This window comes from Phocoena phocoena, chromosome 7 (assembly GCF_963924675.1).
Source record: "Phocoena phocoena chromosome 7, mPhoPho1.1, whole genome shotgun sequence".
In the NCBI taxonomy this organism is placed as follows: domain Eukaryota; kingdom Metazoa; phylum Chordata; class Mammalia; order Artiodactyla; family Phocoenidae; genus Phocoena; species Phocoena phocoena.
The window spans coordinates 63930579-63948031 of NC_089225.1; the positions used below are offsets into that span (position 1 = coordinate 63930579).

Genomic DNA, 17453 nt, shown 5'->3' on the forward strand with positions numbered 1-17453 from the left:
GGGAATTGCTGCTATGTTGTTCCTTAGGTTCGAAGTCCCTGGTTGGTCTGTTTTCTTCTCTCTGCCTTTTAGAGACTCCTTATGTTTGTTTTATATATAATGCCCAAGGTTTTTAAGTTATACTTAGCAGTCTAGAGATTTACACCTTTATTGAGTTTATAATTTCCATGATTAAACTTATATTTCTAATTGCTTCTTTTTATATCCATCTGTTCTTGTTTCAATTTAGCCTAATCTTGTTTCAACATTTTTTGATGTTTAAGAAATAGATATACTTTCTTCTTTCTCTCTTTGTGGGTACCAACTATATTCATTTTAAGGACATTTTCAAATTGCTCTGAAGTTTTCATTTCATCTGGAGGGAATTCATCTTCCAGTTGCTTTTTTGGCAGTCATTCTTAAATGTGTCTTTTCTTCTTGTGTTTTTAATTTTCAATTCATCATGAGTGAAAATCCCCCCCCTCTGTGTTCACCTTTCCTTGTTAATGTTCTTGAGTCTTTCCCCAATGAATTACAGATTTTTAATCTGGAATCAGGTCTTAATTTGGACCTTAAGACTCTTGTTCCATGGTGAAATTAGAAACAGAGCAGATAAAGTCACTGAGCCCATAGTGGCTTGTCCCAAGTTGTCTGCTTTCTTGTCTCCCTGGATACACAGATCAGTGCTTTTTCTCAGCATAGGTGAGAGAGCCCTGCTTCTGGTTCCAATCAACAAGCCTGGCTTTTGTCCCTTCCTTCATATGAAGTCAATCTCTTTTCTCAGGGGTAAAGAACTCTGAGCTGTCTCTGGCTCCTCCTAGATCTAAAAAGTTTTTCAGGGCTTCCCTGGTGGTGCAGTGGATAAGAATCTGCCTGCCAATGCAGGGGAAACAGGTTCGATCCCTGATCTGGGAAGATCCCACATGCCGTGGAGCAACAAAGCCCGTGTGCTGCAACTACTGAGCCCGCATGCCACAACTATTGAAGAAGGCGTGCCTAGAGCCCGTGCTCCACAACAACAGAAGCCCGCACAATGAGAAGCCCACGCACCGCAACAAAGAGTAGCCCCCACTCGCCAAAACTAAAGAAAGCTCATGCACAGTAATGAAGACCCAACTCAACCAAAAAAAAAAAATTAAAAAAAAAAGTCTTTCAGGCCCATGGTTTCTTACCTGCTTGTTGAATTTTTCTATTCTTATATTTCGAGTCCATAGAGATGTTTGACTAATTCTGAACTGTGATTACATCATTTTAGTTATCTCTTTTTATATTTAATCTGTCATTGTTATTGCTTTTGAGCCCAAAAGCCTTCAAAGCATAAACTTAAAACACTCTTTTTATTGGAAGGACTCTTTAAACTGACTTTTCCCTTCACACCCTCTATTATCTAAATTCATCAAGTCTGTATCTTTTGGTTTTACTCTAAGAAATTTTATCTCTTTTTACCAAAGCATTCTATATATGGGTCAGTGCTCTTCTGCAGCCAATATCCTGAGTAAATTATGCATTTCTATGGTTTTAGTTATTGTCTGAGGCTGATATCTATAAAAGAATATATTAAATTTGACTTTATCACTTTAAAATTTTTCTCTTATGATATATATTATTCTTGACCTAGATATATATCTGTTGTCTTCTCAACCTCTAAAAACTAACAGAACAATGACATATATCCTTGTTTTTCCTCCAAGATTCCCTTTTGGTTTTTTGTTTGTTTGTTTTTTAGTATATATGATCCCATTTTTTTACATTAATTTTTATTAGAGTGTAGTTGATTTACAATGTGGTGTTAGTTTCTGCTGTACAGCAAAGTGAATCAGTTATACATATACCTATATCCACTCTTCTTTAGATTCTTTTCCCATATAGGTATTACAGAGTATTGAGGAGAGTTCCCTGTGCTATACAGTAGGTTCTTCCTAGTTATCTATTTTATATATAGTACTATGTGTATGTCAGTCCCAATCTCCCAATTTATCCCTCCCCCACTTCTCCCTTGGTAACCATAAGTTTGTTTTCAACACCTGTGACTCTCTTTCTGTTTTGTAAATAAGTTCATTTGTACCATTTTTTAAGATTCTACACACAAATGATATATATTTGTCTTTCTCTGTCTGACTTACTTCACTCAGTATGACAATCTCTAGGTCAACAACTTAGGTGATATTTATAAGAATTTGAGTGTCTGTACCATTGCCTTAGTAATGACCTAATAAATTGGTTTAAAGAAATAGAAGGTATGGCCTCTACCTTAACAAGTTTTCAAATCAAACACTTGTTAAAACTATTTATTTAGCACCTAGTATGAGTAAGTAATTATGCTACAATTTTATTTTGTATCTTATTTTGTAGACAAGCAGCAAACAGAGGGTCTGTTTTATGAAATGTAGGCACTAGGTATATTTATTTGACAAGCTGTTATGTGTCAGCCATGCTACTGTGCTAAGAGCTGTGGAAGAATCAAGCGTGGAGACTAATCTCCGTTCCTTTATAGGTTATTTGAGGAGATAAAACACTAATGACCATAGTATAAGGTATAATGATGAATACAATGATACAGGTATAGAGGAAGTGCTGTGAGTACTGGGTGAAGGAGATGACTTCCAGTTGGGAACAGGGGAGGCATAATTGGGAAAGATTTCCCAGAAGAGATGCCATCTGAAGAGAACTTTGAGGGATGGTAGTATTTGGTTTGAGGAAAGGAGCATTCTGGATATGAGGAACAAACACACAAGAGCAGCAAACTGGAGGATATGGATAATCAAAAAGGTACTATCAGTATTTTTTAAATATACTTTGGTCCTTCTCTTTCCATATCTAATCAATAAATAAACCAAGAGGTGTTATTATCACTGGTCTTGTTTGAAAATCATTTCACTCCTCTTTTTCTCCACTAACATATCCTAGCTTGCATCAGCTTTTAACAATTTTAACTGAAGTTTAAAATATTCTCTTCATTTCCTTAACCACACCTTTTTCCTCTATATCTTTAATTAGCCCCATATAAAATATCTTAAATTATATATTTTTCATGAACTTCTTCTTAGTTACATTCCTTACTTTCTAATAATGACTATCTGGTGTTCTTCAAATCACATACAGAATCCTGACAATAATAACAAAAATATTTTCAGGGGGTAATTTTTGTTTGTGTTTAGTACTTTTACTTTTTTTCCTTTTGTTTAAGTTTTTTAAATTGATGGACAGTTTTTTAAGATGAGCTTTAGATTTACAGAAAAATTGAACAGAGGTCCCCTATTATTGTATTAACACCTTACATTAGTCATTAAAGTGTAACATTATTACAATTAATGACCCAATATTGATATATTATTATTAACTGAAGTTCAGAGTTAATTTAGATTTCATTTTTAACCCAATGCCCTTTCTCGGTTTTAGATTCTCATCCAGGATACACCATTACATTTAGTTATCATGTCTCCTTAGGCTCTTCTTGGCTATGACAGTTTCTCAGACTTTCCTTTTTTGATGACTATATTAGTCAGGGTTCTCCAGAGAAACAGAAACAATAGAATATATAAAAAGAGATTTACTATAAGGGGTTGGCTTATATGATTACAGAGGCTGAAAAGTCCCATGATCTGTCATCTGCAAGCTAAAGTCCCAGAAAGTCAATGGTATAGCTTCAGTCCAAATCTGATGGCCTGAGAAATAGGGGGTGCAATGGTGTAAGTTCTGGCTCAAGTCCAAAGGCCCAATGGACTTGAACCACAATTTACACCATCAGCCTCCCTGGTTCTCAGGTTTTCGGATTTGGATTTATTGTTCTTTTCCTTCTAGTTCTGTAAGTTGTAAAGTTAGGCTGCTGATTTGAAATCTTGCTTGACTTTTAATGTGAGCAGTTACCGCTATACATTTTTCTCTTAGCACTGCTATCACTGTGACCCTTAAGTTTTGGTATGCTGTGTTTATGACTTTTTCTTTGATTCATTGGCTGTTTAAGAGTGTGTTGTTTAATTTCCACAAATTTGTGAATTTCCCAGTTTTATCTGTTACTGATTTCTAACTTCATCTCATTGTGTTTGGAGAAGTCAGTTTAGGATACCTTTTAAAATCTAATAAGACTTAATTTGCAGGCAGCACGTCTAAAGGAGGGCCTCTGGAGTGTGGAGTTCTGGAGTTTGAAAGTACCCAGTGCTCTGCCTATGCCTCTGGATGGTATCAAGCTCAGCATTGCATCTCCTCATTCAGTTGTCTCACTATCCGCACTGGCGTTGAAGGCCCACGCTGATTTCCACAGTGCAGTATTAACCATGGCAAGATGTGGCCGAATTGGTCTGCTAATGACACCCTGCCCTCGTGTGTCAAAGTCCTGAATGCTCTTCCTGCTACCTTGTGCATCTGTGGATTCTTTGGAGACACCTCATAGCTGCCATGTGGATGACAGGCTCTTGGTACTCCAGCCAGCCGTCAGAGCTGTGCCTCTGAGGTGGGAGAGCCAAGGTCAGGACAATGGTCCACCAGAGACCTCCCAGCTCCACATAATATCAAACGGCGAAAATCTCCCTGAGATCTCCATCTGAACATCAAGACCCAACTCAACTCAATGACCAGCAAGCTACAGTGCCGGACACCCTATGCTAAACAACTAACAAAACAGGCACACAACCCCACCCATTAGCAGAGAGTCTGCCTAAAATCATAATAAGTCCACAGACACCCCAAAACACACCACCAGACGTGGACCTGCCCACCAGAAAGACAAGATCCAGCCTCATCCACCAGAACACAGGCACTAGTCCCCTCCACCAGGAAGCCTACACAACCCACTGAACCAACCTTAGCCATTGGGGACAGACACCAAAAACAACGGGAACTATGAACCTGCAGCCTGCAAAAAGGAGACCCCAAACACAGTAAGATAAGCAAAATGAGAACACAGAAAAACACACAGCAGATGAAGGAGCAAGATAAAAACCCAGCAGACCTAACAAATGACGAGGAAATAGGCAGTCTACCTGAAAAACAATTCAGAATAATGATAGTAAAGATGATCCAAAATCTTGGAAATAAAATGGAGAAAATACAAGAAAAGTTTAACAAGACTCAGAAGAACTAAAGAGCAAACAAACAGTCATGAACAACACAATAAATGAAATGAAAAAATTCTCTAGAAGGGATCAATAGCAGAATAACTGAGGCAGAAATAAGTGACCTGGAAGATAGAAGAGTGGAAATAACTACTGCAGAGCAGAATAAAGAAAAAAGAATGAAAAGAATTGAAGACAGTCTCAGAGACCTCAGGGACAACGTTAAATGCACCAACATTTGAATTATAAGAGTCCCAGAAGAAGAAGAGAAAAAGAAAGGGACTGAGAAAATATTTGAAGAGATTATAGTTGAAAATGTCCCTAACATGGGAAAGGAAATAGCCACCCAAGTCCAGGAAGCACAGAGCATCCCATACAGGATAAATCCAAGGAGAAACATACCAAGACACATATTAATCAAACTATCAAAAATTAAATACAAAGAAAAAATATTAAAAGCAGCAAGGGAAAAACAACAAATAACACACAAGGGAATCCCCATAAGGTTAACAGCTGATCTTTCAGCAGAAACTGTGCAAGCCAGAAGGGAGTGGCAGGACATCTTTAAAGTGATGAAACGGAAAAAGATTACCAAGATTACTCTACCCAGCAAGGATCTGATTCAGATATGACGGAGAATTAAAACCTTCACAGACAAGCAAAAGCTAAGAGAATTCAGCACCACCAAACCAGCTTTACAACAAATGCTAAAGGAACTTCTCTAGGCAGGAAACACAAGGAAAGGAAAAGACCTACAATAACAAACCCAAAACAATTAAGAAAATGGGAATAGGAACATACATATCGATAATTACCTTAAATGTAAATGGATTAAATGCTCCAACAAAAAGACACAGCCTGGCTGAATGGATACAAAAACAACACCTGGGCTTCCCTGGTGGCGCAGTGGTTGAGAGTCTGCCTGCCGATGCAGGGGACACGGGTTCATGCCCCAGTCCGGGAAATCCCACATGCCGCGGAGCGGCTAGGCCCGTGAGCCATGGCTGATGAGCCTGCACGTCCGTAGCCTGTGCTCCGCAACGGGAGAGCACACAACAGTGAGAGGCCCACGTACCACAAAAAACAAAAAAACAAGACCTGTATATATGCTGTCCACAAGAGACCCACTTCAGACCAAGGGACACAGACAGACTGAAAGTGAGGGGATGGAAAAAGATATTCCATGCAAATGGAAATCAAAAGAAAGCTGGAGTAGCAATTCTCATATCAGACAAAATAGACTTTAAAACAAAGACTATTAGAAGAGACAAAGAAGGACACTACATAATGATCAAGGGATCCATCCAAGATATAACAACTGTAAATATTTATGCGCAGAACACAGGAGCACCTCAATACATAAGACAAATACCAACAGCCATAAAAGAGGAAATTGACAGTAACACGATCATAGTAGGGGACTTGAACACCCCACTTTAACCATTGGACAGACCATCCAAAATGGAGATGAATAAGGAAACAAGCTTTGAATGACACATTAAACAAGATGGACTTAATTGATACTTATAGGACATTCCATCCAAAAACAACAGAATACACATTTTTCTCAAGTGCTCATGGAACATTCTCCAGGATAGATCATATCTTGGGTCACAAATCAAGCCTTGGTAAATTTAAGAAAACTGAAATCATATCAAGTATCTCTTCTGACCACAACACTACGAGACTACATATCAATTACAGGAAAAAATCAGTAAAAAATACAAACACATGGAGGCTACACAATACACTACTTAATAACCAAGAGACCACTGAAGAAATCAAAGAGGAAATCAAAAAATACCTAGAAACAAATGACAATGAAAACACGACGACCCAAAACCTATGGGATGCAGCAAAAGCAGTTCTAAGAGGGAAGTTTATAGCAATACAATCCTACCTTAAGAAACAAGAAATATCTCAAATAAACAACCTAACCTTAACCTGAAGCAATTAGAGAAATAACAACAAAAGACCTCCAAAGTTAGCAGAAGGAAAGAAATTATAAAGATCAGATCACAAATAAATGAAAAAGAAATGAAGGAAACAACAGCAAAGATCAATAAAACTAAAAGGTGGTTCTTTGAGAAGATAAACAAAATTGATAAACCATTAGCCAGACTCATCAAGAAAAACAGGGAGAAGACTCAAGTCAACAGAATTAGAAATGAAAAAGGAGAAGTAAAAACTGACACTGCAGAAATACAAAGGATCATGAGAGATTACTACAAGCAAACTATATGCCAATAAAATGGACAATCTGGAAGAAATGGACAAATTCTTGGAAATGCACAACCTTCCGAGATTGAACCAGGAAGAAATAGAAAATATGAACAGACCAATCACAAGCACTGAAATTGAAACTGTGATTAAAAATCTTCCAACAAACGAAAGCCCAAGACCAGATGGCTTCACAGGCGAATTCTATCAAACATTTAGAGAAGAGCTAACACCTATCCTTCGCAAACTCTTCCAAAATATAGCAGAGGGAGGAACACTCCCAAACTCATTCTACAAGGCCACCATCACCCCGATACAAAAACCAAACAAAGATGTCACAAAACAAGAAAACTACAGACCAATATCACTGATAAACACAGATGCACACATCCTCAACAAAATACTAGCAAACAGAATCCAACAGCACACTAAAAGAGTCATACACCATGATCAAGTGGGGTTTATCCCAGGAATGCAAGGATTCTTCAATATACGCAAATCAATCAATGTGATACACCATATTAACAAACTGAAGGAGAAAAAGTATACGATCATCTCAGTAGATGCAGACAAAGCTTTCAACAAAATTCAACACCCATTTATGATAAAAACCCTGCAGAAAGTAGACATAGAGGGAACTTTCCTCAACATAATAAAGGTCATATATGACAAACGCACAGTCAACATCGTTCTCAATGGTGAAAAACTGAAAATATTTCCACTAAGATCAGGAAGAAGACAAGGTTGACACTCTAATCACTCTTATTCAACATAGTTTTGGAACTTTTAGCCACAGCAATCAGAGAAGAAAAAGAAATAAAAGGAATCCAAATTGGAAAAAAAGAAGTAAAGCTGTCACTGTTTGCAGATGACATGATACTATACATAGAGAATCCTAAGGATGCTGCCAGAAAACTACTAGAGCTAATCAATGAATTTGGTAAAGTAGAAGGATACAAAATTAATGCACAGAAATCTCTTGCATTCCTATACACTAATGATGAAAAATCTGAAAGTAGAATTAAGAAAATACTCCCATTTACCACTGCAACAAAAAGAATAAAACACTTAGGAATAAACCTACCTAAGGAGACAAAAGACCTATATGCAGAAAATTATAAGACACTGATGAAAGACATTAAAGATGATAGAAACAAATGGAGAGATATACCATGTTCTTGGATTGGAAGAATCAACATTGTGAAAATGACTCTACTACCCAAAGCAATCTACAGATTCAATGCAATCCCTATCAAACTACCACTGGCAGTTTTCACAGAACTAGAACAAAAAATTTCACAATCTGTATGGAAACATAAAAGACCCCGAATAGCCAAAGCAATCTGAGAAAGAAAAACAGATCTGGAGGAATCAGGCTCCTGGACTTCAGACTATACTACAAAGCTACAGTAATCAAAACAGTATGGTACTGACACAAAAACAGAAATATAGATCAATGGAACAGCATAGAAGGCCCAGAGATAAACCCACTCATGTACGGTCACCTTATCTTTGATAAAGGAGGCAGGAATATACAGTAGAGAAAGGACGGCTTCTTCAATAAGTGGTGCTGGGAAAACTGGACAGGTACATGTAGAAGTATGAGATTAGAACATTCCCTAGCACCATACACAAAAGTAAACTCATAATGGATTAAAGACCTACATGTAAGGCCAGAAACTATCAAACTCTTAGAGGCAAACATAGGCAGAACACTCTATGACATAAATCACAGCAAGATCCTTTTTGACCCACCTCCTAGAGAAATGGAAATAAAAACAAAAATAAACAAATGGGACCTACTGAAACTTCAAAGCTTTTGCACAGCAAAGGAAACCATAAACAAGACCAAAAGACAACCTTCAGAATGGGAGAAAATAATTGCAAATGAAGCAACTGACAAAGGATTAATCTCCAAAATTTACAAGCAGCTCATGCAGCTCAATAACAAATAAACAAACAACCCCATCCAAAAATGGGCAGAAGACCTAAATAGACATTTCTCCAAAGATGATATACAGAGTGCCAACAAACACATGAAAGAATGCTCAACATCATTAATCATTAGAGAAATGCAAATCAAAACTACAATGCAATATCATCTCACACCAGTCAGAATGGGCATCATTAAAAAATCTACAAACAATAAATGCTGGAGAGAGTGTGGAGAAAATGGGAACCCTCATACATTGTTGGTGGGAATATAAATTGGTACAGCCACTATGCAGACCAGTATGGAGGTTCCTTAAGAAACTTAAAGTAGAACTACCATATGACCCATCAATCCCACTACTGGGCATATACCCTGAGAAAATCATAATTCAAAAAGAGTCAGGTACCACAATGTTCATTGCAGTTCTATTTACAATAGCCTGGACATGGAAGCAACCTAAGTGTCTATCAACAGATGAATGGATAAAGAAGATGTAGCACATATATACAGTGGAATATTACTCAGCCATAAAAAGAAACTTAACTGAATTATTTGTAATGAGGTGGATGGACCTAGAGTCTGTCATACAGAGTGAAGTAAGTCAGAAAGTGAAAAACAAATACCGTATGCTAACACATATATATGGAATCTAAAAAAAAAAAAAAAAAAAAAGTGGTCATGAAGAGCCTAGGGGTAAGACAGGAATAAAGACACAGACCTACTAGAGAATGGACTTGAGGACATGGGGAGCAGAAAGGGTAAGCTGGGACAAAGTGAGAGAGTGGTAATGTATATATAGACATATATACACTATCAAATGTAAAATAGATAGCTAGTGGGAAGCAGTCGCATAGCACAGGGAGATCAGCTCTGTGCTTTATGACCAGCTAGAAAGGTTGGATAGGGAGGGTGGGAGGGAGGGAGACGCAAGAGGGAGGAGATATGGGGATATATGTATATGTATAACTGATTCACTTTGTTATAAAGCAAAAACTAACACACCATTGTAAAGCAATTATACTCCAATAAAATTGTTAAAAAAAAAAAGGACTTAATTTGTGGCCTTACATATGGTCTCTCCTGGAAAAAGTTCCCATGTACGTTTGAAAAGACTATGTGTGCGATTGTAATTGGTAGAATCTTCTATATATGTCTATTAGATATATTTGATTTATTAAGTTTTTAAGTCTTCTGTTTCCCTGCTTATCTTCTTTCTGGTTGCTCTACCCATTATTGGGAGTGGGGTATTGAAGTCTCCAACTATTACTGCAGAACAGTTTATTTCTCTGTTCAGTTCTGTTAGTTTTGCCTCAGATACTTTGATGGTCTGTTGTTAGGTAGAGAAATGTTTATAATTTTTATATATCTTCTTTCTGTATTGAAATTTTTCTTAATATATGTCTTCTTTGTCTCATAACTTTTTTTGATTTGAAGTCTATTTTGTCTGATATTAGTATAGTCACCCTGCTCTCTTTTGGTTTCTATTTGCATAGAATTGTTTTTTCTATCCTTTGACTTTTACCCTATTTGTATATTTGGATCTAAAGTGAGTCTCTTGTAGGTAGTACATATTGGATCATATGTTCTTATCTATTTTGCTAATCTTGGTCTTTTAAAGATTTTAATCTGTTTACATTTAAAGTAACTAATAAGACTTCCTTCTGTCATTTTGCTATTTGTTTCCTATATGACTTATAGCTTTTTTGTCCCTCATTTCCTGAATTCCTATCTTCCTTTATGCTTACTTTTAAAAAAATATGTATTTATTTATTTTTGGCTGTGTCGTGTCTTAGTTGCCACACACGGGAACTTTCATTGTGGCATGCAGGCTTCTCTCTAGCTGTGGCACCCAGGCTCTCTAGCTGTGGCTTGTGTGCTTGTAGTTGTGGTGCACAGGCTTAGTTGCCCCATGGTATGTGGGATCTTAGTTCCCCGATCCGGGATGTACCTGCATCCCCTGCATTGGAAGGCAGATTCTTCACCACTGGACCACCAGGGAAGCCCCATGTTTAGTTAATTTTTTGTAGTGAATTGTTTACATTTCTTTCTCATTTCCTTTTGTGTACATCCTATAGCTGTTTTCTTTGTAGTTACAATGGGGATTACATTTAAAACCCTAAATTTATAACACTTTAATTTGAATTTATACTAGTTTAACTTCAATAACATACAAACACTCTTCTTTTACACCTGTCCCAACCCCTCATGGTTATTCATATCACAAAATTACATCCTTATACATTATGTACCCAAAAACATAAACTAATAATTCTTTAAATTCACTAGCCTCTTAAATTATGTAGAGAACAAAATGCGGAGTTACAAACCAAAGTTACAATTATACTCGCTTTTAGACATTCTTTCATGAATGTCTCGTTCAGTATTTAAACCATGGCATCAATCTCTCAGCTGTGGGACTAACCTAAAAGTGAGGAACGGTCAACTGGGTCTAGAAGCCAAGAGGCAGAATCCATGCAAAGTAGGTGAGGAGGTAGGAAAGAAGCCCAGCCCAGAATGTCCTCTCTCTGTGGAAGGGGAGTATGTGAGCACCTCTTCCTCCTCTCTCCCCTTCCTCACAACTGTTTTTTTACACAGACTACGTGGAAGTTGCCCTAGAAGTGTTACAAAAAATATTTCTGATAAAGTTACTGATTCTTTCCAGGGGCATATAGAAAAGAGGGTGCCTCTTTTACAGTCAGTGATTGGGCTGAGCGGAAAGACAGGGTTGTTCTGCTTACTGGCAAACTTAAGGAAAATTGACAGAGGCTACAGTTAATAGACAGTGCTGCAAAATCCATGAGGAGAGGAGGTTGTTTACGCCTTAGCACTGTGAGGTTGATGATGCCAACAGTTGTTCTAGGAGGCATTTCTCTGGTCCCCCTTCTGAATTGCTGGAAGTTGGGCAATTTGGAATTTCAGGAGGGGGCTTTTTTATTGCCTTTTTTAAAACCTGTGGGAGAGGGTTATCTCAGAAGGAAACTATTTCTTTCTGCCTCCCACTGCCCTCTCAGCCACTAGACTAAGCCATGGATATTGTATAAGCATAAGGCAATTATTAAATCATTCTGTTCCATGTTATTGAAAATTTAATATGCATATTACAAGGAAAAATATCAACTTTCTAACAATTACACCTACTTCTCTTGCAGAAATAGATGACAAGAGAGTGACCAACACACAAGCAGAAGTAAGTTTTCTTATACTCTGTATAAATATGTGTCCAACCAACTAAAAACACTACCAGTTTGATCTGATGTGATATAAAATATGGTATCAATATAACTGTGCTGTAAAAACTATTTGATTTGCTTTCCCCTACTGAACAAACAGTAAAATTGTGTCATAAAATCTCCACCTCTAGGTTACCCTTGATTCTCCACCTATGAAATACTAACACCTGGAAAAACTTCTAAAATAAACTACTGATTTTAGAGGCAAGATATGGTATTGATAATTTCAATTTAGTGACTGGTTGTGTATGACCATCACAGGTTGGGACAGCCAATGTTGGAACCCTGGAACAAGAAGGTGGGGGACAGACACCTCTTAAGGGTCCTCTGGTGTGTGGAGCCAAGAGCAGATCCTGAGGCCAGTCTCCACATACACATGTAGGAGTTCAGATTGAAAATATGAACCAGGGACGGGGGGCCTAGGGGAGCTGATAACATAGGATACACAGAATACAAGAAAATGAGCAAACTTGTGCCCAGAAATGGAACAAATATTGAGTAGGACTCATGCAGACTTGATACTCAATTCCCATGGCCACATGAGTAGGCATCTAGCAAAACTCAGTGGAAAATGTAGAAAGAACAAAATACCAGAAAGTATCTCTCAAGACTTTTCTAAAAATTTAATGAGATTGTAAATGTGAAATGCTTTGAAAACTAAACTCTTACATAAATATAATTTTTATTAGTAAGTTTTTACCACTGTTACTAAACAAACCAACTTTTCTGTAGAATTAATTTTCTACTTAATCTTTGAATATATATATGGAAATAAACATATAAGAAAACCTGGAAGTGAATGCTTCTTAAAATCAACCAAGTGTGACAGAATACAGCAGAGGTACAACAGAAGGCTCAATCATCCACACATGTATACTAATGTAGAGTTGCCCTGCCTGCATCTGTGCATAATAGACTGGTATCAAAACACTCTATTTTGCAGAAATTTGCTTGTACCATTTGCTTTGATTGATATGGATTTGGTAACTATTTGGTTGAATTTTTTACTTTTTAATAGGTTGTTTTTGCATTAGCTAAATACCAACATCTTGATGACTCCTTTGAGGGCAATTAAGCTTTAGTATGTATGAGTAAAGATGCCTCAAGCTCTATTTACAACTTCGTGAAACAGTTTCTAGTTTTCTTCAGACTCTGTACATTATGTTCTTTCTAATATGCATGGAAAGCCTAGAACAATCCTCAAAAAGTATCTTGTAACTATTTATACTTTAACTTTTCAAAGCAAAAATAATTGCTCCAGACACTAAAACTCCTGCCTTTGACACACTGAAATATAAGTAGACACACCATTAAAAAGGAGTCTTTGATATAATCTGATCGAGGTGTAGACCACATATATATATAATTTATTATAATAAGTAATACCTTATACATATATAAATATCTATTTCTATCTAAACTTTAAATATTATTATTGTGGTTCTGACCCTGAAATATGTTCCTCTGTTCCAATTTGTATCATTTTTAGTGCAAAAATTTCTGCCTCAATAAATTAATTCCGATCCAGTGTGCTTAAGAGCGTTAAGCAGCAGTTTTGTTAGGAAAGAGCTTTTGAACATGTAAAAGAATATTACCTCAACATTGTAATTCCAAGTAAATGGAGCTATTAGATTGAACATCTCAATTCCATAGGATTATAGACTGATATTACTTAGCAAGGACTCTCATTAACCCTCCAGAACCACTGACAATCCTATGAACAGATATAATTAAACCATGGACATAGCTTTTGGAGTATATTTTGTCCTGGGACTTATGCTTTTCTCTAAAATGGAAAGGATTAGTACTATGTCTTTCTTTCTTTCTTTTTAAAATAAACTAATGTTACTAGGTGTTTATTTCCCTCAAAGGGCTGATGACATTGTACTTTTTATCCAAATATAAGACTTATTACTTTTTTCTCTCTATCCAGTCACAGAATGCATCCCCTAAGCAAAGGAAGCAGAGCGTGTACACACCACCCGCCATGAAAGGTACTGTTCATGTACTGTTTCCGGTTGTTGTGAGCGCTGAGTTCATGGATGGCAGGCAGGCTGTTCTCAGGCGCCTTATACCTGCTTATAAGCTAGATCTATCTTACTGAAAGTCACATTACTGACTTTCAGTAACATATGTTATTTGAAACCTAGTTTCATCAAGAGTGAAATAGGTGAAGAAGGGACAACTAGCGATGTCTCAAAATCTCAGTCTGGAACTTCAGATTTTCCAAAATACTGACAAAAGTTTTCTTTTACCCTTCCTCAAATGTTTTCCCTGAAGAGATTTTTCTAGAATCCCTAATTACTCTTGCAAGTGTTGGCAGATGATTACCTTTTTTTCCTTGGCTTAAGCAAAGTATGTCTTGAATTTCAGACAGATACAGATACAGTAAAGTGTTGCTTCACTGCCCTGTGTCAGGAGCAGTTCTAAGAAACCCAGTCAAACAGCTATTAGCTGTACATGTAATAGCTGTTGAAATAGCAACTAAGAATGCTAGCTCAGATTCTGGTGTTCTCCCAGAATTTCCACCCCTTCCCCACCAAATTAGAACTGCTAAAAGAACATCTAAGTGTATCAGAATTTTGACCAACATCAATTCCGGAGAAGGTTTCTTTTATTTCTCACACAACAGTATTCCTGACATGAGGCAGTGTGTCCAATCTAGTAGCTCGTGTTCCAGCCTGGCACTTGGGCTGTTGGCCCAGTGACTCATCATGCTGTCGTACAGCTCAGTTTCAACTACAGGAGAGGCCAGCTGAACAGCTTCCTCTGGAGTCTAGAGAGATGTCTAAATTGGGAGTGAAATTTTCCATGCTGTATGCTCTCTAGATTTGGGGCTTCTCTCTGAAAGAGAGGTGGGACATAAGGGGACACATTAATAGCTACTTTCCATAAACTTCTGTCCTGTGCAGCTATAAAATACAATGTTTGCTTGTTCATAAGACTGCAGTAAATAATGCAGTCATCAGCATTGTAGTTAATTCCAGGGTAATTATTGAGGCTATCAGGCATCCCTTTCTCAAGATCAGTGTAATCACTTTTGAAGGTATTTTCCCTCTTGTAAGTCATCTTGTACTTTTAAAACACATCAGTTTTGGCATGAATGGGTCCCAAAGAAAGATACATGTTCACTCATTTAATAATTTCCTCTGTTCTATTTTGGGTTAGCTTAACTAAATAAAGACTGTCCTCATGTCCTTAGAGAATAACAGCATTATTTTTAAAGGAAAAATCTTATAATCAAGGCCCCAAAGGCTCATGGTTTTTATACTTAGCTCTCAAATGTAAGAATGTGGGGTGCTAACGTTTAGGGAAGTTAGTCATATTGTACATTTTTACCCATAACCTTACTACTGTTGAGCCCTCCAAGATGGTCATTCAATGATAATCATTTTTGGTCATGAGTTAAAGGCTTGAGAAAGCACAGTAATTCTTTCATGAGGCTATTCGGGTATAATTACAAGCCACTTAGGTCCTCATTTATTACCTGTAAATACTTAGCAAAGTCGCCTGCTACTGATAAAAGAGTAAAGAGAGCTAAATCCACATATTCTATTCAGTCTACCTGTCCCTTAGAGCTAGAAATGAATATTTTGGGACAAAATTAAGCAATGGTAACATATGGTGCATTGTAAGCACATTAAGAAGCTTCCATCATAAAAAAGATGAATTAGAAAGGAAATGTTACTGAAATGCAAAATCAATAATAACAACTGCTCTGAAGTGTTTAATTCTTCAGACTGCAGTGGAACATGCAATTATTGAATGTAAAAAATGTTTGCTAGGAGAGCAAAGTAGCACCAGATATGATTAATAGTTCTGAAAGAAATCACTCTGACCAAATGGCCAACTAGAGCTTCATGAATGACCCAGTGAGTAGCTGATTAGTAAAACAAAACAAAACAAACTGGCTAGACTCCTTCCTTCTTCTCTTGTATTAGGTAGTGAGGAGTTACTGGATATACAGGCCTATACCCAGGAGAGAGATGCTACATTCAGCCTAGGCCATTTCAATAAATGCCCAGACAGACTAGTCTCCCAGCTCCTACATTAATTTATTTTTCCCTCTTTCAGTTACTATGGTATTTATGGCTCCACCAGCTCTCAGAAAACAGAGACATGTCCAGATCACCTCTTGTGATGAAGGCTTTATGAAGGTGCATGGGTAGGTAGGGGGTAACAAATAGAGCAAGGAAACCATTTTAACAGGTACACTGTCAGGACTGATAGGCTGATGACCTCCAAATTCTTATCTGCAGCCATAACTTATCTCCTGAACCTCAGGCTCCCATTTCTAACTAGCTACCAAATTTCTTCACCTGAATGAATGACATTCATTGAAACTTCTCAAATTTAATATGTCCGAAACCAAACTCATTGGTTCTCTTTTGGGTTTTCCCCATCTCAATAAATCTTATTCAGCTGTTGAGAACAAAAACTTTTGCATAATCCTTGACTGTTCCCCCTTACCCAATCCATCATCTACTCCTGTTGGTGCTAATTTCAAGATGTACCCCTTCTCTATTTTCCGTATCTTCCACTGCTACTACCTTGTGCGACCACCATTGTTTCTTGCCTGGGCTGCTGAAGTAGCCTCCTTACTGCTCTCCTGCTTCTTCTCTTGACCCTCTACAATTGAGTCTCCACACACAAACCAGAGTAATTCCTCTAACGCACAAATGTGATCATGCCACCCCCTTGATCAAAATCCTAAAAAACTTCCTGTTGCATTCAGAATAAAATGAAAAATCCAATCATGGCTTACAAGTCCCTGAATGAGCTGCACTGTCCTTTCTCCTTGATCTTACCTCCTTTCACACTGCCCCTTGTTCATCGGGGTTCAATGTCACGGACTTTTTCGGTTTATAAACATCTCAAACACACTTCTGTATCAGAGCATTTGTACTTTCCACTTTCTCTGCTTGAGAAGCTCTTTACCCAGTGACCTCACAGGTGACTCAGTTCCCTCCTCAGAAAGGTCTTCATTTCCTGATAACTGCCCATCCTACCATCACTATCCATGTCCTCATAACACTGCCT

At 37.4% G+C, this 17453-nt stretch overlaps 1 protein-coding gene across 2 annotated transcripts in view; it reads left to right on the forward strand.

Moving 5' to 3' along the window:
- PPP1R1C (protein phosphatase 1 regulatory inhibitor subunit 1C) overlaps positions 1 to 17453 on the forward strand; it is a 127463-nt gene that overhangs the window by 56896 nt on the left and 53114 nt on the right. For both annotated transcript variants that reach the window (XM_065881089.1, XM_065881090.1), the window contains exons 3-4: positions 12333 to 12370; positions 14347 to 14407. In XM_065881089.1, the coding sequence (XP_065737161.1) occupies positions 12333 to 12370; positions 14347 to 14407 (99 nt within the window). The remainder of the gene's footprint in view (positions 1 to 12332; positions 12371 to 14346; positions 14408 to 17453) is intronic.